We start from the raw sequence: 27776 nt of genomic DNA, 5'->3' as shown, positions 1-27776 counted from the left end.
CCCCAGTCTGAAAAACAACCTTTCACCATCACCCTCTGCTTCCTACCATTAAGCTGATTCTGTTTCCAATTAGCTAGCTCTCTCTGGATCCCATAGGATCTAACTTTCCATAGCAGCCTACCATGCAGAACCTTTTCAAAAGCCTTACTGAAGTCCATATAGACCACACCCACTGCCCTGCCCTCATCGACCTTCTTGGTTACTTCTTCAAAAAACTCAATCAAGTTCATGACACATGACCTCCCACCACAAAGCCTTGCAGACTATCCCTAATCAACCCCTGTCTTTCGAAATACTTGTATATCCCTCAGAATCCCATCTAGTAATTTACCAGCCATAGTCATTGAGCTCATTTAAAATAGAGGTGTATAGAGTTCTGGAATCAGGGATATGGGATAGTGCAGGGAAATGGTACTGAGGCAAAAATCAACCATGACCTTGTTGAATGGCAGAGCAATTACGAGAGGCCGAATGGCCTATTACTGCTTCTATTTCTTATGTCTTTATGTTCTTATAGTCCAGCCTCAGTGACCCATCCAAACCTGGCAGAGCAGTTTGTAATCTCACTGAGAGTCTTCCGAAACAGTGTTAATTTCTCTGACGCCACCGTACTGCTGGCGTGAGCGGTCAGCTCCCTGGATGGTGAGGAAGCCCACTCTGCCACACCGCACCTTCCCACATTTCCACCACGGATTGTGTCAAATGCAATGAACTCCACCAAATGAAGAAAGGAAGAGCTGCACAACAACAAAATAAATAGAAGACACTGGGAAAACTCAACGTGTCAGGCAGCATTGTGTGGAAAGAGAAACAGTTAACATTTCAGGTCCATGATCCTTCATCAGAACTGGCAAGAGCTTCAATCTCTATTGTGGCTTTTGTAATCTCAAGGTGCCCCAGAGAGCCATTTGAAGTACTTTCACAAGGTGTTGTCACTATTGTGATGAGGGATATGGTTGCAAAATCCCATGAACAATGTTATCTGGGTGTTGGGTGGGGGATGTATAGCAATCAGGACCCCAGGGATAACTCCGCTGCCTCAAAATAGCAGCATGCACTTGCTTTTTAATTCCCCATCCCACGCCTACTCTGACCTCCTGTCCTCGGTCTCAGCAGGGCAGGCCACGTCCGTGGGAAAAGGAACAAAGTTAATGTTTCAGGTTGAAGACCGTTTGTCTGAACTGGGAAGCAGATAAAAAAAAGCTCATTAAGCTGCAGGGAGGGTGGGGCAGGGGAGTGGGGGTGTCTCTGATAGGGTTAGAAAACAGGGGATAAGGTGTAAACAGGGTTACCTGCACAATGGAGCAATGGGAGCAGTTAGAGAGAGAGAATGGAAATGAGAGAATGTAGGAGTTGCAAAATGCGGTGCAGGCAGACACACCTGGCAGGTCAGGCTGGGCATGTTCCCTATTCCCAGAGGGAAAAAAAGCAAAAATAAAAGAGAAGAGGAACACCAAATAAACTGAGCCAATATCGCAGATGGACAGCTAATACCGGCAGAAATCAAGTTACCTGAAATTGTAACTTAGCTGATCTTAACTGCTCCCTAACTGGAAGTTGCGGGCGTGCTATGTTGGCGCCGGAAGCGTGGCGACACTTGCGGGCTGCCCCAAGAACACTCTACGCAATAGATGCATTTCACTGTGTGTTTCGATGTACGTGCCATTTTTCAGCCTATCAGAGAAATTCCCTTTATTCCACCTATTGTCATCCCCAAACTTCTCTGTTACCCAGACAAACTTGTTCCTCTCTTTCGCTATTCTGGATCTAAAATATTAACTGTTTCTCTTTCCAAAGATACTGCCTGACCTGCAGAATGTTTCCAGCATTTCTGTTTTTATTTCAGATTTCTGGCATCTGCAGGTTTTCTTTATGTTTCCGCCCACCCCCACTGGAGATGATATATCCCAGAGATTCCTTATGGATTGGACCTTTAGGTGCTATGCAGGGAGCAGCACCTATAGATGGTGGGGTGGGTGGAGGGAAGGTAGGGGGGGAACCAAAGGATATCGAGATCATGGGGAGTTAATGAAGGGCATTTGATATTATGATATCAAAATTTCCTCATGAAAGTAAACAAAACGAAACTGCGCCTGTTTTGATGAAAGCAGATCGGGATGAGAGGAGATCTTGATGGAGTTTTTACTTCATTGTAAGAGGAATGGAACAGGGAAATCTTCAAACAATTGATGGTGAGACCACACTTGGAGAACTGCACTCAGTTTTGGCTTCATTATTTACAGAGGGAAATATTAGCTTTGGAAGCAGTTCAGTAACAGTTCACGAGATTCTTTCTCATTGTCATGGGAAAAGAGCAAGCATTTTGGGCTCAGATCCTTATTATCTAATCCTGCTTAGTTTTATGCCCATGTCCACCCACATTAATATAAATTAGAGCTCATCTCCACGTTAGCACTGCTGTGTGACAGTTCCAGTAAAACCAGGAGAACTGTGATGGTTTCTCTCACTATTTAAAGGGACACTCAACTGCCATTGGGACACCTGACTGGGCAGCTTCAGAACTCACTGTAGGTTACTCTGAGACTTTCCAAACTCACAGAATGTGCTAAGACTAACAGAGAGGAGTACTTTCCTCCAGAAGTACCATTCCATGGGTGGTGACATCTCCATCAATGACTGCAGGCGAGATTAGTTCAAGGTTTATAGCACAGAAATGGGCCCTACAGCCTGCCATGTCCATGCTAACCTTTTTTCCCACCTATACTTTAATTTACCCGCATTAGGTCTATATCCTTCTATGCCTTGCCTATTTAAATGTCTGTCTAAATGCCTCTGAAATGTAGTAATCGTATCTGATTCCACCACCTCCTCTGGCAGCATGTTCCAGATATCAACCGCTCTCTGTGTAAAAAAAAACTTTCCCCTCAGATCTCCTTCAAAATTACTTCCTTTCACCTTAAACCTATTCCCTCTTGCTTTTGATACCCCTATCATAGGAAGAACATTCAGACTATCTGCCCTATCTATGCCTCTTATAATTTTATATACAATAAAATATTTACGTTCTTTAAGATGGATGACTGTCATTGACTAATATTTCAGTAAGGAGCACAGATTCATTTATTGATGCATTCTGATTAGTGCAGGTGGATCTGTGAAGCAGGATATGAAGGGATGTTATGTGTCACCTGGGATCCCCACCTGATGTTAAACTAAATGGTGTAAAGTGCTTTCTGTCTTCCTGCCTTTTTGAACAAAGCAGTTTTCCATTCACCCAGAATTTAACAAGTTTTGAAAAATTTCAACCAATGGGTCCACTATTTCTGCAGCTGCCTCCTTTAAAACTCTTGATGCAGGCTATCGTGTCCTGGTGATTTATCTGCCCTTTTTCCCGATGAGTTTCTCTAATATTTTATCCTTTGTGATTGGGATCTTTTCAAGTTCCTCCCTCTATTTGAAATTAGCCAATCTGTTATCTCAGGAATATTTGCAGTGTTCTCTAAAGTGAAGACTGATGCAAAAAAATTGATTTAACATATCTGCCATTTCTCTGATTTTTATTATTAATTTACCAGACTTACTTCCTAGAGGTCCCACACCCACTTCAGCTGCCTTCTTCCTATCCATTGAAACATTTACCCATTTTCTTTTCATATTACATACAAGTTTTCTCTCAGAATTAACGTTTTTCCTTCTTAGGAGCTTCATAGTCTTTTGCTGCTGAATCCTAAAGACTTAACAGTCCTCTGGCCCACCACTAGCCCTTGCCACCTGATATGCCCTCCTTCTCAATTTAACGTTGACCTCCTTTGTGCCTCTTTGTCAGAAATCTCTCTTTTTTAATTGGAATACATTCCTGCTGAGTGTTATAGACCTGCTGTTTGAATATCTGCTGCTGCTCAGTTACTGACCTGTCTCTTAGCTTATTTTCCCAGCCCTAGCCTGTTCCCACAAGAACGTAGGAGCAGGAGTAGGGCACTCAAACCTGCCCCAAATTCAATATGATCTCTGCTGGTCTCAACTCCTCTTCTGCGCCAATTCCCCATAACCTTCGATTCCTGTTTATATTGTTCTAAGAAGTAATCCCTGACACATTCCACAAATTCTTCCTCTACGATACCCTTGCCAGTTTGGTTCATCCAATCAATATGTTGATTAGAATCTCCCATGACAATTGCATTTTCCTTTAAACATTCCCAAGTTATTTCCCCATTTATCCTCTGCCCTATTAAGAGGTCACATTTTGGGAGCTTATAGGCTACTCCCGATCTGTGTCTTCTTCCCTCTGCTATTCATGTACTTCAACTCAAACTGATTCTACATTACCATCCACTGCCTCTACACTACTCTGATTGCTTTGTGATTAACAACACTACTCCACCTCCTTTCCCTATTGACCTGTTCTTTTGGAACATTGTATAAATTGTATAACCTGGAATACTGAGCACCCAGTCCTGGTCACTGTACAACTTATGTCTCTATAATATTTATTAGACCACACTCGTATGTTGCTATTTATGCTATCAACTCATCTATCTTATCGCAAATGCTCTGTGCATTTAAATAAAGACCTCAGCTCAAATTTAATCTTTTCAAAAACTTAGCACAATTCCTCTTTAGCTGTTGTGGATCCTGCTTCTCATGGTATTTCCTGTCAGGCGGTCAACTTTCTGTGTAAAAATAAATTCTCCTAATCTCCTCTTAGTTCTTAAGGCGATAATCTTAAATCTACTTCCACGGGTTATGGAATCACTGATAAGTGGGAAGTAGTGTCCCTGTTATACCTTATCAAAACCTCTCACAATTCAGAAATTAATTCTGAAGTTTGATAGGTTTTGATAAGGAAATTCTATCCTCTAACAAAATGAATCAGTCTCATAGTCCAACATTTCTCAACATCCCCTATTACCTGAATAATTCCACTACTATTTGGCAACCAGTAGAACGGTTTAACAAGAACAGTAGCACAAATGGTCTCAGAGCTTCAGCAACCTGGGTTCAGTCCTGACCTCCTGCATTGACTGTGTGGAGTTTACAGGTTGTCTGTGTGACTTAGCCTCTCTTGTTAGGACAATCCTCTCATTCCAGGAATTAACCTCCTTTGAACTGCCCCCTATGCAACTATAAACCTTTTTAAGGGACCAAAACTCTGCGCACTATTCCAGGCGTGGCCTCACCAACACCTTGTGTAACTGTAACAAAGCCCCCCTATTCTTTAACTTCAACCCCTTCACAATAAAGGCCAACATCATTGATAACACTTCCCATGATGGTCACATAACAGTAACACACCATGGATGAGTGGAGAAGGAGACAGTTTTCACATACAGAGAGAGAGGCAAATCCTGGTCAATGAAATCTTTCAAGGAGAGAAGTGTGTGTAATTGTTGGCAAGATTAATAGATTCAATAATTAAAGAGGAAATAACTAATCATTTAGGAAAGCTGAATATAATTAAACCTAGTCAGCATGATATTATGATGGGTAAATTACATTTGACAAATTTGCTTAAATTCTTTGAGGATGTGACAGGCAGTGTTGATTGACAGGAACTTGTAGTGTATTTAGATTTCCAAAGGGCATTTGACAAGGTGTCACATAAGAGGCTGGTGCATAAATCAAGTGTCCAAGCCATTGGGGGGAAGTGTGTTGGCATGGATTGAAAACTGGCTGTCATGTAGAAAACAGAGTTGGAATAAATGGGTCCATTTCAGGCTGGAGGGATGTAATGGCAGGCACAGTAGTGTAGCGGTTAGCATAATGCTATTACAGTGCCAGCGACCTGGGTTCAATTCCAGCCACTGTCTGTAAGGAGTTTGTACGTTCTCCCTGTGTCTGCGTGGGTTTCCTCCCACATTCCAAAGACGTACAAGGTTAGGAAGTTGTGGGCATGCTATGTTGGCGCCGGAAGCGTGGTGACGCTTGAGGGCTGCCCTCAGAACACTACGCAAAAGATGCATTTCACTGTATATTTTGATGTACATGTGACTAACAAAGATATCTTATCTAGTGGAGTATCTCAGGGATCAGTTCTTGGCCCTCAGTTGTTTACTATTTACATTAATGACCTGGGGAAGGGAACAAAATGCAAGGTTTCCAAGTTTGACGATGATATGAAAATAGATGGAAGGGCAGATTGTGATGAGGTAACTGTGATTCTGCAGCAGGATATAGCTAGATTGAGTGATTGGGCAAAAACCAGGGAAATAGTGTTTAATGTGAGAAAACGTGAGGTCACACACTTTGGTTAGGGAAATCAAAAGGCAAATTATTATCTAAATGGAGAGAAACTGCAATGAATGAAATTCAGAGGAATCTAGTTCTAATACACAAATGACAAAACCAGACAGGTCCAGCATGTAGCGAAGAAGGCAAACAGCATGCTGCCTTTATTGCAGACAGATTGGAGTTTAAGAATAGGGAGGTTTTGTTGCAGCTGTACAGAGTTTTGGTGAGGTCACACCTGGAATACTGTGCAGAGTTTTGGTCCCCTTAACTAAAGAAAGGATATAGTAGCATTGGGGGCAGTCCAAAGGAGGTCAGTTGTCGGAATGAGAAAGTTGTCCTATCAAGAGAGGCTAGACAGTTTGGGTCTGTATTCCTTGGAGTTTAGAAAAATGAGGGATGGACTCATTCAAACACAAGATCCTAAAGGGCCTTGATAGGATGGATGTGGAGATGTTTCCACTACCGGGAGAGTCACGAACAAGGGGACATAGCTACAACGAAAGCGGCTGGTCACTTAAAACTGAGGTACAAAGAAATTTCTTCTCTCAGAGGGTAGTGAATCTCTGGAAAATTTCTGCTCCCAAGTGTAGTGGAGGCCAGATCATTAGATATTTAAGGTGGAGATCGATAAATATTTGAAAGATCGAGGAACTGAAGGTTATAGGGAACTGGCACAGAAGAAGAGTTGAGGTCAGCATTGATCATCTATGATCATTTTGAATGGTGGGACAAGCTTGAGGGGCCAGGTGGCCTATTCCTGCTCCTATTTTCTTGTTTTAATTCTCTGTTTTGAATGGAGTCAATGACTGAACCTATCCACACCAAACCTAAAATATCCAATGGACCCAGATTGTTCCACCTTTCTCTGATTTTCCTCCTAGATGGATTAGGTCAAATATTAAGTGTATCCTCGTCCATGGTTATTCCAGTCCACAGGAATAGAATTTCTGTATCTACCCTAATAATTAATCTCATCATTTTTGACATCTCATTGATAACCTCTCATACTCAATTGAGTCCAAGCAAAATCTATAACCTGTCCTCATAAGCCCTATAGAGAAATGGGACATGAAATAGGTTATGAGGAAAGGGTAGAGAACAGTAATGATGGGAATTTTCTTCTACAAGGTTGGATAGTAGGGCTGAATGGCCTCTTTCTATATTATAACAATGAGTGGCGAGTACCTGGAATATGCTGCCTGAGAGATTGGTGAAAGCAGAGTTTCTGACAGCATTTATGTAGTGTCTAGATGAGCACTAGAATCATCTAGGCATGGAAGGCTATAAGGTCAAGTGCTGGAAGATGGAATTCATATGGATAGGTGCCTACTGGTTGGCATGGATACGGTGGGCCAAATGGTCCATTTCCATTTTGTATGACTCTGATTTCTATTGGATCAAGTTTTAGAATTTAATGAACAAAAACCTAACTGATGAAAGAGGCTAAGTAACAGCTAAAAGACGATGTTAGAAAGCTCTATAGAAAGCAGTTCAGATGGTTAGTTCATTTTCTCCTCATGCACAATGCAAGAACAGGCTGACAGTCACCTTTGGAGTCAAGGACCACAGAGGCGTCAGTCTTTCCAGCCAACTTTGACCTTCTCAATGAAAGGAAATGGCTACTTTGTTCTGAACAGAAGCAAGTCCAGACTCCTAGACTTGTGCCAATTCCTTCTCAGATAAGCAAACATTGTTATTACCCAACAAACAGCAATAAAATATGTACATAATTTTTCTTGCCTTTTTTTTAAACAATGTGATTAACTTAATCTGCAACTTCAAGTCAGATAAGCTGCACTGAAGAGGTTCTGAGCAATTCTAAATGTGCCATTGACTAGTTTAAAATCTGTGCCCTCTTGCCCTTGAAGCACATTTCGGATATAAATCATGTTCTGGATTTATCTTCCTCACATCATTTACTGTAGGATAAACCTCAGCTAAAGCAGGTTTCAGTTGGACTCTTTCCAGATGGTAAAGTCAGCTTCTCTTAACGCAAGAGCTGTTACCTAGCTTTAGACACTATTGCCTCTAGGTCAGAGGCTTCTTGGTTCAAACCCCACTGAGTTTGTAGAGACACAGTCCTTGTGTTCCTTCAAGAAAGAACTAATAGATTGCTGGATATTGGTGGAAAGTCAGAGAGGTACAGGACAGACCTTCAGCCCACCACATTCATACTGACCTTTTTGCCCATCTACACCATTCCCATTTGTTGGCATTAGGATCACATCCTTTGATGGCTTGCCTGTTTAAGTGTTTAAATGCCTCTTAAGTAGTAGTTTTATCCAATTCCACCGACTCTTCTGGCAGCATGTTCCAGATATCAACCACTGTACAAAAAAACTTGCCCTCCTAGATTCCCTTAACAACTCCTTCCTCTCGCCTTAAACCTATATGCCCTCTTACTTTTAATACCCCTATCATAGGTAAAATTTTTTGACTATTCACCCTATTGTGAGAAGAGGGTATCTACATGAATTTTAGCCCCAAATATGGGGATAGTGCATAGAGGTAGAGGATCAGCCACCATTTGTGTGAATGGAGGAGCTCAGGGTGACGAATGGCCTTCTACTTGCATTCACTCTCCCCAGTTACAGCACTGCACACCAGTCATTGTGTCCAATTGCACTGTGATAACTATCCCAGAAATAAAAACTGTCCCTCTTCAATGTCAGAGGAGCAACTGTTTATTACAATAACCCCAGTTTGCAAGATATCTTTATTAGTCACATGTACATCAAAACATATAGTGAAATGCACCTTTTGTGTAGCGTGTTCTGGGGTCAGCCTGCAAGTGTCACCATGCTTCCGGCGTCAACATGGCATACCCACAACTTCCTAACCCGTACATCTTTGGAATGTGGGAGAAAAGTGGAGCACCCGGAGGAACCCACACAGTCACAGGGAGATCGTACAAACTCCTTACAGACAGCAGCCAGAATTGAACCCAGGTGGCTGGCGCTGTAATGGTGTTATGCTAACTGCTAGGCTACTGTGCCTGCCCTGGTTATGAACACCACAAATCAGAAATATTTTTAGCAAAAGGAGAATGCACTGACATTCTTGCACCTAATGTGGACAGTCTTGTGGCATGTAACACTGCTGATCTGGATAATAGTTATGCAGCATAGGCCATGTTGCATTGGGATTAGACAAGATGAATGCTGCTAAAGAATTATACCATTCAGTCCATCATTTCTGTTCAGGACTACCCATTATCAAAGGAGACAAAAGCCAGAGTCTTTTATTATAATAAGTTTCTTTGCAATGCATACTAGTCTCTTCAGACAAAGATATCAACATTCCACTAGCTTTTTGTAATGGTTTCGTACCTGTACATTAGTTTAGTGACCTGTGCATGGAGAATCAAATTCCTTTGCTGCTTCACAATTCCTAGAGAATAATACAGTGAGGTTATTGTAATATAATAATCTTTTAAGGTGATGACCTGAGTTGCCCCACATTTAGTCTACAGCCCTCCAGTATTTTTGTGCTTGTATCCAATACCAATTTCTGTACCCAGTTTAGAGTAGTCTGTAAATGTTGATATCCAGCCATCCCTGTCATTTATATAGAAAACAACAATGGATAAGGCAAGAGATTCCCAAATGGAATTGTGGCACACTTTTCGCATGCTACCCAACAGCATTTGACCTATTGTCCTAACCAATTACCAAGGCATGGTAAAGTTGATCCTAATTCTCGACACAGAGCATCTCTGCAGAAATATGTTGCAACTTCCTTAAAAATCAACTCGTCAAACATGGCTTGCCCATTGCAAATCCATGTCAGATCTGATTAAACCAGAAGTACTCACTGTTAAGTTTGATCAACATCACCACAAAATGTTAACTTGACCGGTTCGTAATTTTGTTTTAATTATGGAGGGACATCTGCAACTTTCTATTTCAGCCATGATTTCCAAATGTGGGGCACCTTAAAAAAACCCACATTGTGCAGAAACTAAATATTTCTTTCAAAGTGTAAAATGGCAGAATAATAAAATTTTACATTGTCCCATTATCAGTTAACAAATTGAATGAAACAATATCCAACCTCGTTTTTAGGCTCTTACACACTAAGTACTACATCAACACGCCAACAATCTAAAAGGTCACAGTTTACTGATTACAGTATCAACCCCTCAACTTTATGTTGATCTCTTGCCATGACAGAGCTCCAAGGCACATCTTAGAGTCTCATATCAAGCATACAGACATGTCCTACCCATTGGAAGTAACATTGCCCAATTAGGGCTTTAATCCTGGGGATTTTGGCCTGGAAAAGGATGCTGACATCGTTTTACCCTGGCAGGTATCTGCTGGATATAGATGATATCCAAGCACAGTCCATTCATCAGGAACACAGAAATCCAGCATAAATCAGAAGAGTTCACCACTTCCCAAACAACCCATCCACTTGCCCGGTCAACCACTACTGTCACATTTGTGGCAGAGTCTAGGGGCCCATATCAACTTCATCAGAAACCACATACTGAAGTGGAAGCAAAGCATCCTTAAATCAAAAGGGATCAGAAGCTGCTGTCCATATTCCTCCCTTACACATTCAGATTTCTAAAAAGATTTGTTAGCTTTGACATCCCCTGCATACCCTCTTTTGACTCTTCCTTCAAGCTAATCTTCAGTTAATTTTCATGTGGTTAACTGGCCATATTTTTCCCATGAAGACAGACAACAAAACTTAAGACACCATTTTATTAGCATTTCTCTAATCTACAGCTTCTTTTAAATACACTGTTAATACAGGATATATTCTTATATAAATGTACAATAGCATATTATTGGCAAAAGAAAGAAAAAAAACATTTTGGCAAACTTTTGGAAGCATTGTGATAGTTTGTAAAGAACCAGGAATGCCACCATGGAATTTCCAAAAATACAATACCCATGCTTTGAAGAATTTGTTCGAAGGGACCATAAATATTTTAGTAGTCAACAGCCATGGTCAATTGTCCCCCTCTCATTTTACCCTCTGAAGCTTGGTTAATGAAGGCTTGATATTTAAGATTTACTTAAGTGCCACAACAAATCTGAACAATTGAAAAAGCTGACAGCATGACCAGGATTTACTTTTAAGTACAGTATTCTCAAACACAGTATCAGACAGGATGCCACAATCTACAGAAAAATACATGTCTTTATTCTACTCTTCACAATAATGACAAACAGTGCAAATGGGGAAATGAGAACTTGGCCATGAAAAAGTACAAAATGCCAAAGTGCTCCAATTTGTTCAATGTTATTAACTTAGACTCCTCCAATTGCAGAAATAGGGATTTGAAAAGTTATTCACTAGTATTTAACCTTCATTAATTCCACTTTGAAGACCAGGCTCCCTGAACAACATTTGTAGACAGATTTCAGCAACATTGCTAATTAATGACCATATTAATGCAAGAATGCAGGGGTCAATCGATTAAAAGACTCTAGACATCAATAATTGCTTGTGACCTTCCTATTTTAACCCAAACATTTAAATACACAAATGTAAAGATTCCACTGGAAATAATTTCAGAACCATTTAAAAACTTCTGGTCAGCTAACAGGGAAGCAGGGACACCCAATTGCAGCAGATATCACCAAAGATAAAATACAAGCTCTAACAGTGAATGATCAATATATGCTCCTCCCCAACCTTACCCCATTCAATTAAACTCGCACCATAAGAAGCTGGCTTTCCTAACACCTAGTATATAGACTAGCTTGTTCTTACTGTTGTGGTACTATGGTAGAAAAGGCCATTTCATACAGTGGCAATTTGTATTCAATAAAACTTAAGAAATAAAGTTACACTTGGCTACTTGTGTATTTCACATTATTAAAGCTGGTTACTTTATCAGTAGACAAATAGCAGTAAAAAATGTTCAGTCCTTATAGGAGCACACTTTGTTATCCAAGTAGGGCTTATGAATATTATCCAATGTTTACACTGGGAGTATAGGGAAGTGTGTGGCAGTGGCTGAAGATAAAAAACCTATTAATCTTTGTGTATTTATTCTCAACTTTAGAATAGTGGCAAAAGTACCATAAAACAAGGGGAATAAAGGAATACTCTGGTAGTTAGATTTTCACTGACATTCTATTCATCGAAATGATCTCAAAGCATTGGTAATTCCATTAGAAGTTGCAACCAGAGGGCATCTTATAACAATAACTGGAGACAACTAAAAAAAAATTGTGCATATGGTACAGAAATCTATTTAAAAAGATCTGTGAAATGTTAAAGGATAACCAATTATTTTGATCATAATTTTAAACTGGAAAGGGCTTCAGAATGCAGTGCTGGGGCGCACAATAGAGATACAGCCCCATAGTGAATAAAACTTCTCCATCAATCTTCAAGGTGCTTACAAAAAAACCTGGTATTATCAACTGCTCAGAATCATGGGCCTGTCTGAAGTGCCTAGCCTACCCACATCTCAAAGCAGTTGGTTCAGCACATTTCCTCATCAAGTACAATTTGTACAGATTGGTGCAGACGCCAAGAAGTCCAGAGCAATGCAAGGAGACTTCTGGTGACGTTGAGTTGAGTAGATTCATGATGCGAAGATGCTTTTAGGCAGCCAGCTGTGAGATTTCAGTATGGACCAGTGTAAGTGACAATCACATTGAATGCTTTTAAAGCACGAATTGAGAGAAAAGTATTTGTTTCAATAAGAATGTTCTTTCCACAGTCCCTCTGACCACGAATTCCAAGCCCTTGCATTCAGTTCTTTCCCCTCTTCACCCACCACCCCAGAGTGCTAAAACAAAAAAAAAAATCACCTGTGGAAGCTCATTCATAACCCAGTTTAATTTTTTTTTAAAAAGTGATTTCACATTTCAAGTATAATTTCATATAAAGAAAAAAAGGCTTTAAAAACATTTTTGGGCAATATTCAAATTTCTTGGCAGGGGGTGGGGGGACAGGGTTGTGCCACATGCTTTTGGATGAGTTAAGCCTTCAGAAAACTGTTGGCCCTGCACAAATGCAATATCCATCAGGGAAATTGCCCCATTTCCACACAAAGGTCACAATGTGTCAATGGGGTTCAATCTGTTGGGATGGGATCATATTCATATGATTGGGAAGACAATCTTATTGCCTCTCTCCAACGAAAGATCAAGACTTGTGACTCACACTGCAGATCTCGCACTAATGTACTGCACATCTGTGGATTCACTACGTAGTTTCAAATATAACAGCAGTGATTTTCCCCATAGCAATTTTCAACGGCTACAGGACAGAAAAATAACTTCCATTTACAAAATTCTCACAAGCAACATTTTTCAACAGGTTCCAGAGTATTCAATACAATAATGGAAGAAACTGAATTGAACATTTTATGATAGGTCTTTTACAGCAACTTGCAACATAGCTCGTTAAAAAAAAACATGCAAAGGTCAGGTAACATGTTGCAAATCACTGCATTTAAAGAGATGCTGAACTTGGTAGAAGAGCCAAGTTAGAACATGTGTGAATGCAAGTACAAGATTTTGTGCAACTTTTCCTCCATACATGGTATTATATATTAAACTTGATCAATAAGCATGCAGTATATATTTGAATATACTGCTGTACAATTCACAGTACTCCATACAATAGAATTTGGTTTAGGTTTTCCTTACCAATGTCAAGACCTTCCTTGTATTATAGATATCACATATTCAATTAAACTACAATCCATTGCCACAGATTAGTCACAGTAAAGGCTTCAAAAAGTTTCAAATGAAAAAATACTCAAAATAGGAATTGTTCACGAATCAAAAAAAAAGTCATGTTTCCAAACATCATTTTGTAGAAATATCAAAGCTTTCATGCAAATCACTTATTCCTACACTAGTGTGGGTCCGTGAACATTTTTCTTCTAATGTTCCTGTCCATGGAGTGAGCATCGAGAAAACATGAAGCTATTCCTCATAAGCTGCTGCAATATGTGGCTAAAATCTAAGTCTATATAAAGTGAATACAAATTATCCTTGCAGTAACTAGTTATTCAGTGGTTAACTATCTGAACTAATCTTCAGCATTATGTAGAAGTTGACTAGTTGGGATAAAGGAAATACCCCAGTTACCCAAAAGGTAAACAGGGCAGAAGCTTGAAAAGAAAAATTTCATCGCCCCTTAAAAGGGGAACAGAAACTTCTGTAGTACTGCTCACAGTAACAAGGTGACATCACAGTACTCCACATCAAAAAGGAACAAAAAAAAGGGACATGGAAGAGAAACAATCCCAAGAAACTCCTGCCTCCAAACAAACAGTAACCATATTGCCCAATCTCCGGAGAACACCGAATTTGCTACATCAAATGAACTAACCAATAAAATAGATGTCTATGCTTTGAAAACTAGTATTGCAATCAGTGTAAATAATGGAAAGAAAAATATTTACTATGTAAAAGCTGTAATACTATTTTGACTGCTTAAGATTTAAGACTGACTCTTCATTTTCCAGCCTTTTTTCATCTTCAATCTATTGTGCTGTGCTCTCCCAACTGAGAGAGGAGAGGATTTCACAGATTCACTCAGCCAGCTTTCTCTTCGATGGTGGAATGAGGTGCCGTGGAATTTCACTGGGTAGTTCATGACCTTCCAGCTTGACTTTAATTAAATGGTTAGCCAATGCAAACTCTTCATCATCCAACATGCCATCCTTGTCAATATCTGCCAGTTTCCAGATTTTCCCTAGCACTGTGTTTGGGAGCTTAGACTTCACCATCTCCTTCTTTGCATTCGCACCAGTGACCTTTCCATTGATGGGTGATAGAGTGTAAAATATCTCGTCGTAGCTTGGTTTATCTCTGATCACAACCCACTCGAGGTCATCAATACCCTCGCCAGCTCCCTCACCATATCCATGTCCAAACGGCCCATTCATTGTGCCTTCAAAGGCTCCCCCTTTTACAACTTGGACGGGCCGCTGGCTTTCTTCCTGACGTACTAGGATCATGAGCTGAGCAATATCATTTCCTAACATGTCATCTACCGTCTCCAACAGTTTAATCTTTAGTGGTTGAAATTTGGCAAAATCCTGTGCTTGTAGCTGATCCTGGAAACCAAGAAACAGGAATGTTATTTGGAATCAAGATGTGAATAAATCTCAAGACATTAGGTTAATACTTGAAATAGTTGCAACCATTGCAAAACAGTCTACCATTAATACAACACTAAAATTAGCTTCAGATTTAAAGGCTTTATGATGGAAATGATATTTGCATCAACATTAGCCACAGGCAAAGTGCCAGTAGACTGGAGGGTTGTGCCTTTATCTAAGAAGGGCTGCAAAGTAAAAACATGGGAACTATAGACCAGCAAGTCTAAACTCTGTATTAGGCAGGTTACTGGAGAGGATTCTGGTGAATGAGATATACATGCATCTGGAAAGACAGGGGTTGATTAAAGGTAGTTGGTGCATTAATGATTACCACCCAGTGGCTCTGACATCCACCATCATGAAGTGCTTTGAGGGGCTGGCCATGACACACATCAACTCCAACCTCCCAGACAACCTCGACCCACTGCAATTCATGGTGGACGCCATCTCCCTGGCCCTACACTCATCTCTGGAGCATCTGGACAGTAAAGACACCTACATTACACTATTGTTTATTGACTACAGCTCCACCTTCAATACTATAATTCCAATCAAACTCCTCTCCAAACTCCTGGACCTGGATCCTCAACTTCTTGACCAACAGTCCACAATGCGCAAGGATAGGCAGCAACACCTCTGGTATTATTATAAGTCAACTCTGGTGCCCCACGAGGCTGCAATCTCACTGCCCTCCTCTACTCACCATACACTCATGACTGCATGGCCAAATTTGCTCTAACTCCATCTGCAAGTTTGCAGATGACATCTATGTAGTGGGCCGTATCTCAAATAACAAGTTGGAGTGCAGGAAGGAGATAGAGAGCCTAGTGGCATGGTGTCATGACAACAATCTTTCCCTCAGTGTCAACAAAAGAGCAAGTCATTGACTTCAGGAAGGAGGGGGCAGTGCACATGCTCCAGTTTACATCAATGATGAGGTCAAGAGGGTTGAGAGCTTCAAGTTCCCAGGAGTGAACATCACTAATAGCCTGACTGGTCCAACCATGTAGACACCATGACCAAGAAAGAACACTAGTGCCCCTACTTCCTCAGGAGGCCAGAGAAATTTGGCACGCACCTCTTGACCCTCACCAATTTTTTTTTATATATAGATGCACCATAGAAAGCATCCTATCCAGACGCATTATGGCTTGGTATAGCAACTGCTCTGCCTGAGGCTGCAAGAAACTGCAGAGAGTTGTGGACACAGCTCAGCACATCATGAAAAGTAGCCTCCCCACCATGAACTCTGTCTACACTTCTCACTGCCTCGGTAAAGCAGCCAACATAATCAAGCAGCCAGGGTTATAGGCTCAGCCAGCTCCATCACAGGCACAACCCTCCCCGCCATCGAGGACATCTTCAAGGAGGCAGTGCCCACTTCTTGTTACTACCATTGGGGAGGTGGTACAGGTGCCTGAAGACCCATAATCAACAATTCAGAAACACCTTCTTCCCCTCTGCCAGATTTCTGAATGTCCATGAACACTACCTCTTTTTTTTGCACTAATTTTGTAATTTATGGTAATTTTGTGTCTTTGCACTGTACTGCTGCTGCAAAACAACAAATTTCGGGTCATCCAAGTTAGTGATAATAGATCTGATTCAGATTCAGAAACCAATGTCAGTGTACTCTCCTGCCCCAGGCCAATATCCCCAGTGTCAATACTTTGATTGCATCCAACTAGTTCTGGTGAGTGGGACTACCCAATGATGTCTGCACACTTGATGCCAGACTACCAAAACAAGCACTCTACTCCAAGCTCTGCCACTGGATAAACACATACACAGCATCTTCCAACACATGAGATTCCCCATCCACAAATTCAGGAAGGAGTATATGGGAAGGGGCTGAGCATACATTCTGCACTTGGAGCAAGTAAACATCATGCACAAATAATGGAAAAAAAATATAGCATCCACATCTACCCACCCACCTGGTCAAATATCACTCATCCCACCTGTGGCAGAGTGTCAATGATCCCTGAAAACATTTGCTTAAGTGCTCAGACTAGTGCTTAGTTTGACTTTGATCTTGGTCTTTTCCAGAAATGGGGAAGCAAACTATCTTCAACCTGGGGACTGCCAGAGAAAGGCAACTTCTCAAAATCTTCATTTGAAAACTCCAGTCCTTACATATGAACTTGTACCAAATCCCACTTGTCTTATCACCCACTCTCTTGCTGGCAGACTTTGATTCCTGGTTACCCAGAAATTTTGCAATGCAAACATTTTCACCTCATTTAAATTCCAATTGTGATCATAATGCTTCTGTTCCAACATCCAACCTTTCATTCTGGAAACTCAATCTCTTCAACTCTATCCTCTTGCATTTTCCACATTATTCTCTGCCCCATTCCCCTGCTCTTTCAAAAATTTAACCTTGAATTTTTGGCCTAATTACTATGCAATTCCCTTTTGAAAGCCTTGATTGCTTCCCAAGGGTGCAGAAAAGAGTTAGCAAGTATGCAGTGTGTACCATATACAAAATACACGGCAGTTACTCATACACCTCAAACCTGTAAGCTCCGTTACTACCAAGGTTCAAGGGCAGAACGTGCACAAAACGCTACTTGCAGGTTTCTCCCACCCACCCCCATGAGATCTCTATCTCACCATTGATACATGTACGTTCCGAGTACAAGCTCCGAGATTCTCTCCATGAACACCCTAAAATCCATGTGACCATTCCTCCCAATAACACCTATAATTCAGCATCCATTTTTAATCCCCAAGACACAGTTGAGATTCTACATTACTAGCACTACACAAGTGCAAATGAACAATGTGTTTAAGGCAGAAAATAGGGAACAGTATAGAGAATAGGATATGATTCTTTTTGCCCCACTTTCATATACCAGAGAGCACGAGTTATGTAATATACAAATGCCACAGATGTACTGTATGCACACTGCTCATTTCAACCACTGTGAGCAACACCCAAATACTGGGAGATAATACTATGTGACATTTATTAAACAAAAACAGCTTTGAACAGAGCATGCCAACTATCAAGGACACATGTAGTTAGATTAAATAGTTCTGTACTCAAATCTGCCCTCATTTCAAAAGAACCTTTGACATACCAATGATTTTCAAAGTGGTTTTCGAAATGTCCACACATCCTGCTGACATCACCAGCCTTAATGATTGAAAACAGTGCCAAGATCAAGATGGATCCAAGTTAAAAAAATGTACTTAATTATCATTGCTGCCTAAACAACAATGCAAAGCGATGCAATACAATTATGATGGAGGCCATTCAGTTCACCTCCACACCATTCTCTGTTGTACCATTCCCCTACTTTTTCACTGTAGCCTTGTAAATTTTTTTAGCCAAGTGACTAGCCACTTCCCTTTTGAAAACCCCAATTGCTTGCAAGGGTGTAGAGAAGAGTGTGAGTGTGCACCACCGACAAAACATACTGCAGTTACTCAACCAGGTTACTCGCACACTTCCCAAACCTGCAACCCCTACCACAGGACAAGTGCAGCAGGTGCATGGGATCACCACAACCTGCAGTTTTCTCTCCCCCATCTCCACGTTTCTCACCACCACCCACCTACCCCCCCCCAAAATCCCACACCATACTAATTTGGAATTATGTCACTGTTCCTTCATTGTCACTGGGTCTAAATCCTGGCATTCCCTCTCCAACAACACTGGTGGAAGTGCTCCCACAGAAGGACTGCAGATTGGCTCACCACCACCTCAAGAACAATTAGGAATGGCAACACCCTGAGCCAGAATCAGGGTTAGTCACCGAGATCTGAGAAGAAAGAAAGATAAATCTTCACCCAATGGCAGTGCAGCTGTGGAATTTGATGGGGGAGGGGAGTGGGGGTGGGGGTAGATACTATCCCTTAAGAGCAAGACACCGACATTGTTTTGCCAGCACACCCAATACTACAATGACATAACCCACAAGCATCTAGGTGATTTGGTTTTATTATTTGCACCACATAACTACCTATTATGCAAATCAGAAGCAGCTCAAGAACTCAGTTCACAAATATGGAACCCGATCTAATGGCAATTGTTTTAAATTTCATTTCTATATTTCTTTGTCTGAAACAAGCAAGCTCTCTCGTTGCAACTTCTCCCAGGTGATTGCTTGCATTTACAGCACCTTCTAGCTGTGGAATTCCATACAAGAAGAGTTAATTTTCCATAATAAACCTGCTTTAAACTCAAGTCATCCAAACCAATTTAAATACCAAAGGTAACTAATGAAAAAGAACTGAATACTATATTTTTATGTCCTTGATACTTTTTAAAAATGACAGATAAGGAAATCATACTGTATAGATCAGATAATCATTCAAAATTGTATCATTGTTTTCCTAGGCTATATGCATCAGTTCTCCTAGACTATAATGTATCAATTTTCTTAGAGTGTGTAATAAATACAGATATAAAGCACGAAGATGTCAGTGTGCACCATGTTTGGATTATGGTACTATTAAGGCAGAAATACCAAAATTAAGTTGACAAAATAAGCAACACGAAGCCAACTAATTCAGACCTACCTGCATTTTCTTAATGTTAGGAAAATCTCCAGGAGAGATCTGATGCTCTCGTTCAATCCGGGCATAAATGTCTCCAAGGCCATTAATCAGTTCTTTCTTCTTGTTATCTTTACCAAATACAGCTGGCATCTCTTTCCGCAAGGCACTAATGATATAGGCATGGACCTGCACAAGAGAAAATACACGGCAATTTGTTTACACAAGGAGTCTACCTTTTATGGAATAACCAGCAGATAAAATTTTCATACATTGCAGTTACAGCATTAGATTAACAAGAGGGTGCCCCATCAAATGAGTCCATCCCTGGGTAACAAACAAGTTCTGTTTTTACAGACATCCTTCAGTCGATTTTGTCCACAAGTCTGAAAATACACCAAAAACACTTGATTATGGTAACCACGCCTCCACAGTACTGTAAAGAATGGCATCAAAAGCGCACAAGATTGATAAGAACAAATAATTACTAAGAGTGAAGAGGGAGGGGAAATTAATTACCAACAAACATGTATGCATGTCATACTCTTGAATGTAGTATTATGGGAGCTTGTTTGTATGTATGGGCATCCATATATACAGACAGGCTGCTTGTAACATGAGGCTAGCCTGTACAACCAGAATCAGATGCAAACCTAAATTCATTAATGATTTATATAACATAAATAATAACATTTTTCCAGATGGTTGCAAAAACATCATGCACCATAGAATGGAACCCACTATACCCTACCATACTGGCTTAGACAATACTACAATCTCAATGCATAGCCGAGGCATATATTGAAGGACAGTAATCACAGCTGATAAAACAAATTGAGCGGTTAGGACATTATTTCTCTATTTTTCAAGTCAGAAGGTAAGCCATTTACCATCAGCATGGATAATAAATAAAAGTTTCTGCTAGGAACCAGACAGATTTTCATCTAGAAATGGGTGTTTAATCAATTAATAATGCAAGTTAAGCTTCAAAACTTGTCACAAATATGGAACTTGCTCTATAGAGAATTACTTTATAGATTTTGTACTGGGGAATGAACCTGGCCAGCTGATTGAAGTTTCAATGGGGGAAAACATTTGGGGAACAGCAACCATAATTCTATGAATTTTCCCCAAATAGTATGGACAAGACTAATCTGCAGGTGAGCGTGCTAAATTTGAGGTGGGGGGGGGGCCGGGAAATAAAGCTAATTCTAATAGTATTAGGCAGGAACTGGGGAAAGTAGGTTGGGAATGGCTGTTTGGGGGCAAATCCACATCTGGCATACAGGAATCTTTTAAAGGCCAGCTGATTAAAATTCAGGACAAGCATGTCCCTATGAGGATGAAATGAGGATGGCAAGGTTCAGAAATTTTGGATGACAAGAGATATTGTAAGCTCAGTTTAAAAGAGGAAGCATATGCAAGGTTTAGGAAACTGACATCAGACAAGGCCCTTGAGGAATATAAAGGAAGCAGGAAAGAACTTAAACAAGGAATTAGAAGGCTGAAGTGGGGGGGGGGTGGTGGTGGGGGGTATGAAATTTCCTTGGCAAGTAAGATTATCCAAAGACTTTTTGTACACATATTAAAAGCAAGGTAGCTAGGAAAAGAGTAGATCCACTCAAGGACAAAAGGAGGGAATTTATGCATTGAGCCAGAGGAACTGGCTGAGGTTCTTAAATGAGTACTTTGCATTGGTATTCACCAAGGTCATGAATGATGGTGAGATCAGTGAAGGGTATGCTGATATTCCAGGGCATGACAATATTAAGAATGATGGGATGTTGGATCTCTTAAAGAACATTAAGGTGGATAAGTTCCAAGCGCCTGAAGGCATGTATCCCAAGATACTGCAGAAAGCAAGGGAGGAGATTGCTGGAACCCTGACAGAGTTCATTGTATCCTCTTTAGCCTTAGGCAAAATCTCAGAAGATGGAAGAAAAGCCAAGTGTTTTTCCTTTAAGGGCAACCAAGGATAAACCAGGAAACTATTGGCTAGAGCACTTCACTTCAGTGGCAGGGAAATTATTTGAAGATTCTTAGGGACAGGATTTACTCACATTTGGAAAAGTATTAATTTGTTAGAGTGGGAGTCAGCAGGAGAGGTCTTGTCTCATAAATTTGATTGAGTTTTTGAGGAGGTGGAGGAGATAATTGGTAAGGGTAGGACAGTGGATGTTGTCTACATAGTCTTTGGTAAAGCATTCAACAAGGAACGTCACAGCAGGCTGGTCCAGAAGATTAAGTCACATGGGGTCCACAATGGGTCGGCAAATTGCGAACAAAATTGGCTTGGTCATAGAAGACAGAGTGTAGTGGGGGAGGGGTGTTTTTGTGCCTGGAAGTCTGTGACCAGTGGTGCTCTGCAAAGATCAGTGCTGAGACCTTCAACTGCAAGATGATTTGGGTGAAAATATAGGTGGTCTGATTACTAAATCTACAGACAATACAAAAATTGGTGCTGTTGTGGATAATGAAGGTGGTCGTCAAAGGATACAGCAGGATATAGATCAGGTGGAAAATTTGGTGCAGAAGTGGAAGATGGAGTTTAAAATCAGGACAAGTGCAAGGAGATGCACTTTGGGATGTTAAATGCAAGAGGAAATTATACAGTAAATGGCAGGATCCTTAGGAACATTGATGTGCAGACAGGTGCAAGTCCATAACTCCCTGAAAGTGTCAGCACAAGTGGATAGGATTGTAAAGGCAGCATATGGCATACTTGCCCTCATCGGTCAAGGGATTGATTACGTGTCAGGAAGTCAAGTTGTACAAGACTGGAGTATTGTGTGCAGTCCTATTATAGGAAGGATGTGGAGGCTTTAGAGGGGGTGGAGGTGGTTCACTAGGATGCTGCCTGGATTGGAGTATTAGCTTCAAGGACAAACTGGGTTTGTTTTCTCTGAAGCAGAGGCTGAAGTACTACCTAATAGAAATATACAAAATTATGAGGCGTAGTTAGAGTAGCTAAGGTATAATAAGAACACTTTGGTATCGTTTAAACATTTTTCCAGGTAACTGCCTCAGCATACCCTGACTCGCCCTACTCAGAAGAATTGCTGCATTTTAAAAAAAAACTAATTTGCTGATTTTACTGATGTACATTGGTCTTTAAAAATGCAGAATGAAGCCATCATACCAATAAGTACTTTAGGTCACAAATATTAGAAGAGCTCTCAAATTAAAATCCTCTCCACAGTTGCCAATTTCTTAATCCAAGGACAGCAAAATCTGTCTACACATTTTTAACGTGGAGCCTTCCCACTGTGGTCAACATCTCATGGCTAGACCAATGAAGCGTAGGCAGTAGGATCCAAGTTTAAGAGTCCACTTGTTTTCCACAGTGGGGGAAGCAAGAGGAACCATTTGATTGATCTAGCATATCTTGCAGGGGGCTAACAGTGGTATAGAGACTATTGTGCAGCTGCAAAGATCAAGACCATCATGAAGCCGAAGAGAAATTTTTTTTTAAAAAACAGAGCAGATACAACCAACAAATCTGAAAACAGTTAAAAAGGGCTTCCCCTTTTCCTATCTTCAGTCCTGAAGAAGGGTCCTGACCTGCAACATTGACCATCTGCTTTTCTCTATGGATGTTGCCTGGCCTGCTGAGTTCCTCCAGCATCTTGATTTTTTTCCCCCCCAGTTAAAGTACTTCATTATTCAAAATGCAAGCTTTTCATTAAAGCAAATCACCGAGTAAATGTGCTAAAGTACACTTCAATCCTGCAAGGAAACTTCACGTTATCTGGTTAGAACATAAATGACTGATATTCCATTTTGCATTAAAACAAAAAAGTCTTATATATATATATATATACATACACACACACACACACACACACACACATATACATACACACACACACATATACGCATACACACACAATCTTACCAGTAAATAATAATTTCCTTGAACATTGTCACAATGGATGAGTGGGGGAAAATGAAAAGTTCTGCAGTTTTGCTCCAAAACAAAGTATTCTTGGATTGCAGAGTGAATGAAGTTAGCATTACAAATCATCCATTGCAAAAAGCAGAACAGTTCAAAGTACAATTACCAAATTACTTCCCTTACTACAATTAATGAATACAAATTCCTACTCTCTCTACATTTACACTGTTGCAGGAAATCAATACAAACCCCAAAGGAAACTGCACCTGATGGGCTGTTTGTGATTAACTACATCCAAGGCTACAGATTACTAATTCAATTAGCAGACCAGCTGCATTTATGCAAGGTTGTCCAAGAACAACATGCTGAACATCACAGATGATTCAGAACAGATGTCTTTTTTTATACAGACATGAAGGTTTCACAACAAAACCTTAAACCAAAAGCTATCAGTGACCTTTGGATAGTTTGCCTTTAGAAATCTAACATTGTAAAGAAAGTGATCATTGATTTTTCTTAAAAAATAAATCACAATAGCATCATGCAGTGTCTAGAGCCATCTTTTTCATGTCTAAAAGCCAGCCACCAAAAGCTGAAAACTAAGGTTCTTCTCTTTAATTCCAGTCAGATCTGCCTCATGTGTACTGGTATTTTAACACTAAAAAGAACCAAGCCCAAGGGACTTGGCCTTTAGTGATAAGGACAAATCAATTTACCATACACGCCTTCTTGCCAACAAAGGCAACTTTGTAGCAAATGAAAATATTTTTTATATATAAGCATAATGGACGATTTTAACAGACCAATGATTAACTGAATGGGAAGCATTAGGTATAAATATGTGGATCTCACAGGAGGATCATGTAGTCCTGTGATGGATTACCAGATCAATTTTCTTGAAGCCATCTTGCTGATGCAGATTCTGGGTCAGAAAGCATTTTGCTCTATTTCTGCTCAGAGGCACAAAGGAGATACCCAAGCCCTCTGTACAGAGCAGGACTAGACATTTAAGATGCAATGTTAGAATTTCACTGGAGTAAGCAGAAGCATTAAGGGCAAAAGGAACAAACCAGGAAATTATTGGCCACAGCCTTATTGTCAGGGGTAGGGAAATCATTGAAGATTCTCAGGGATAGGACTTACTCACATCTGTAAAAGCATGGACTTATTAGGGATAATCAGCCTGGCTTTGGGGATGGTGCAGAAGAGGTTCACCAGGATATTGCTTGGATTGGAGAGTATTAGCTATAAGGAGATATTGGACAAACTTGGATTATTTTCTCTGGAGTAGAGGTCAAGTGGCGACCTGATAGAAATTTATGAGAGGCATAGATAGGGTAAATAATCTGAGTCTTTTCCCCAGGATGGAAGTGTCAAAAATGTCACATACTAGAGGGCATACATTTAAGGTGGGGTGGGGTGAGGTGAAATTTAAAAGGAACTTTCCAAAGCAAGTTTAAAAAAAAGTGGTGGGTGTCTGGAATGCGGTGGAAGCAGATAGGATAGCAACATAAGAGGTGCTTACGCAGGCAACGGAGGGATATCGATCATGTGCAGCCAGATGGGATTAGTTTAAATTGGCATTATGGTTGGCAGCAGACATTGTGGGCTGAAGGGCCCGTTCCTGTGCTCTGTGTTCTACATGGTCATTCAAGCCTGCTCTGCTGCTGAATGAGATCATGGCTGATTGTATCTTGGCCTCAGCTCCACTTTCCTGCCCGTCCCGCAACCTCTGAACTGATCGAGAGAAAAATCTGTTTTGGTTTTGAATGTATTTGCAGCTCCCTGGGGTACAGAATTGCAAAGATTCACGAGGGTTACAAGGTTAGAAAAATTCAATCCTCTTTAAACTAAAAGAGATAATTGAAAATATTCGCAGTGGAATAGAAATGCACAACCCTCAGCACAAATAGAATTTGAATGACGACTGCAGGATAAGGAGACAAGTACAAATGGGTAAAACAACTTCAGACCCAATGCCGGGAAACACATTCACACATAGTTAATGGCACCAGGAAGAACCTACTGGACAAAGCACTGAAAACAAGCAATAATTTCAACACAAGAGCAGTAGGCCTGTCACTCTTGTGCCTTCTCTGCCATTCAACACAACCATGGATGATCATCTACATTAACACAATTTTCCTCCCCTATTTCTGTATCTTTCAATTGCTCTAATATCTGTTCATCTCAGTTTTGAATGCAATCAAAATGCAGACTCCACAGCCTTCTGCAGCAGAGAATTCCAAAAAGATTCTCTATCCCTAGTGAAGAAATTTCTCATTTCAGCCCGAAATAGTCTATTCCTACTTCTGAGAATATTTCAGGACTCCTTAACCAAGGGGAAAATCCTTCTGTATCCATCTCTAAAGAACGTTATATGTCTCAAGAGGTCACCTATCATTCTTACAAACTCTTGAAGATGGGGTCTTTGTCTACTCACTTTTAATTTGACAGACCTCCCATCCCAGGAGCAATGCTGCCCTTGTCTTTAAATATTCTTGCTATAAAAGGGTCATTTTTTGCTGACTCCCTCTATAGCAAGAATATTCACAGGGCAGCATAATTGCATACAATATTCAGGTGCAACCTCACCAAGGTCGTATAGAATTGCAGTAAAACATCATTACCCTTATTGCAAGCTGTGTCCACATATCACTCCAATGGAGAGAAATGGACAGTTTCAGGTCAAGACCCTTCATCTGGACCAGTCCAGATGATGGATCTCAACCCGAAACATTGACTGTCCATTTCCCTCCATAGATGCTGCCCAACCTGATGAGTTCCTCTAGCACTTTGTGTGTTGCTCTAGATTTCAGCACCTGTAGTCTATTGCATGTCTCACTGTACTCTGGCTTACTTTCATCTCTGCTTCAATTGTTATGTAGGTCTTCAGGGCGTTGAGAAGTTAGGATGAGATGAAGTGCTGTAAAAAGACACATTCTGCTCTTTTCTGATCTTGTGAAGCAATGAACCACAAATCTCCTCTGGTGCTGCAACAGAGCTCAACACTGCACATATACAGAGCTCGTGATGACATTTTTTTTGGCCTTTAACAGTATCATATCATGCTTTGTGCATTGGCCAATGGACAAGCTGCTTTCTAGCTGTCAGCTGAAAAAAAGTCATCCTAACTGGTGACAAAGGCAATGATTACTATTGATGGCTGCATAAAAATATTAAAAAAAACTGGGGACTGAACAGTAGATCACTGGTACCTTGAAACAAATGGAAGACATATCTCAATGGTCTTCATCTTTATTCTATTATGTTCCCATGTAGATCCAAAAGACAAGAGAAACTCCGACTAATGCAAAGCAAGTACTCAACTTGTACCAGCTTAAATGCCTTATCACAGAGTACCAGATGAAAGCACTTCTCAGCATTGGATCCAATATCAGCACCAGAATTCAACCAATATTTCTACTTTCATTCTCTTATGACAAGAGGTCATTCAGCTCATCCAATACAAGCCAAATTCAGAGCAAACCCATTCCTCCACTTATTTCCCTGTAACTCAACAACTGATGCCCATAAACTGCACCCCATTCTCTGACCACATACCTTCCTTAGGGATAGTTTAGAATACCTTATTTGCCCACCAAATGGAATATCTTTGGGATACAAGAACACCCAGGAGACACCCACACAGTCACTGGAAGTACATATAACTTCTACACAAGCAGCAGAGTTCAGGATTGAACAGCTGCTGGAACAGAGATGGTAGAACTAACTGCTGTGCTATTGCGTACCCCATATAACAAATTGTTTAATTGTGCTAAAGACCTACAGCATTGGCTTTACTATCATTTAAACAATAAAATAAAAATGGAGAGCTAAAACTCTATGATAATTATTTCCAAGTAAACAGGAAATCAGATTCGAGTACTGGAAACATTCAATGTACACACAATAATTCAAATGCAGAGTATCTTGACTTTACAAGTGAGTTGGGGAAAAATATTGCTGATTATTTTCCAAAATAAAAGCACCTTGGATCGAATACAACAGATATCCTGTACAATTTTGATTTGGAAGTTTTGACCTTGGAAAAATGCAGCAAATAGATTATCGACAGCATAAACAATTAATCCA

At 40.5% G+C, this 27776-nt stretch overlaps 1 protein-coding gene across 2 annotated transcripts in view; it reads right to left on the bottom strand.

Annotated features, from left to right (window-relative positions):
* Positions 1–10893: 10893 nt before the first annotated feature.
* LOC127575173 (EH domain-containing protein 3) overlaps positions 10894–27776 on the bottom strand; it is a 59683-nt gene continuing 42800 nt past the window's right edge. For both annotated transcript variants that reach the window (XM_052024868.1, XM_052024869.1), the window contains 2 exons: positions 19811–19975; positions 10894–15235 (listed from right to left, as the gene is read on the bottom strand). In XM_052024868.1, the coding sequence (XP_051880828.1) occupies positions 14708–15235; positions 19811–19975 (693 nt within the window). In that variant the 3' untranslated portion in view covers positions 10894–14707. The remainder of the gene's footprint in view (positions 15236–19810; positions 19976–27776) is intronic.

Source organism: Pristis pectinata, chromosome 10, assembly GCF_009764475.1.
Source record: "Pristis pectinata isolate sPriPec2 chromosome 10, sPriPec2.1.pri, whole genome shotgun sequence".
NCBI classification, from domain to species: Eukaryota; Metazoa; Chordata; class Chondrichthyes; order Rhinopristiformes; family Pristidae; genus Pristis; species Pristis pectinata.
This window is presented reverse-complemented; position numbering and strand designations above follow the sequence as displayed.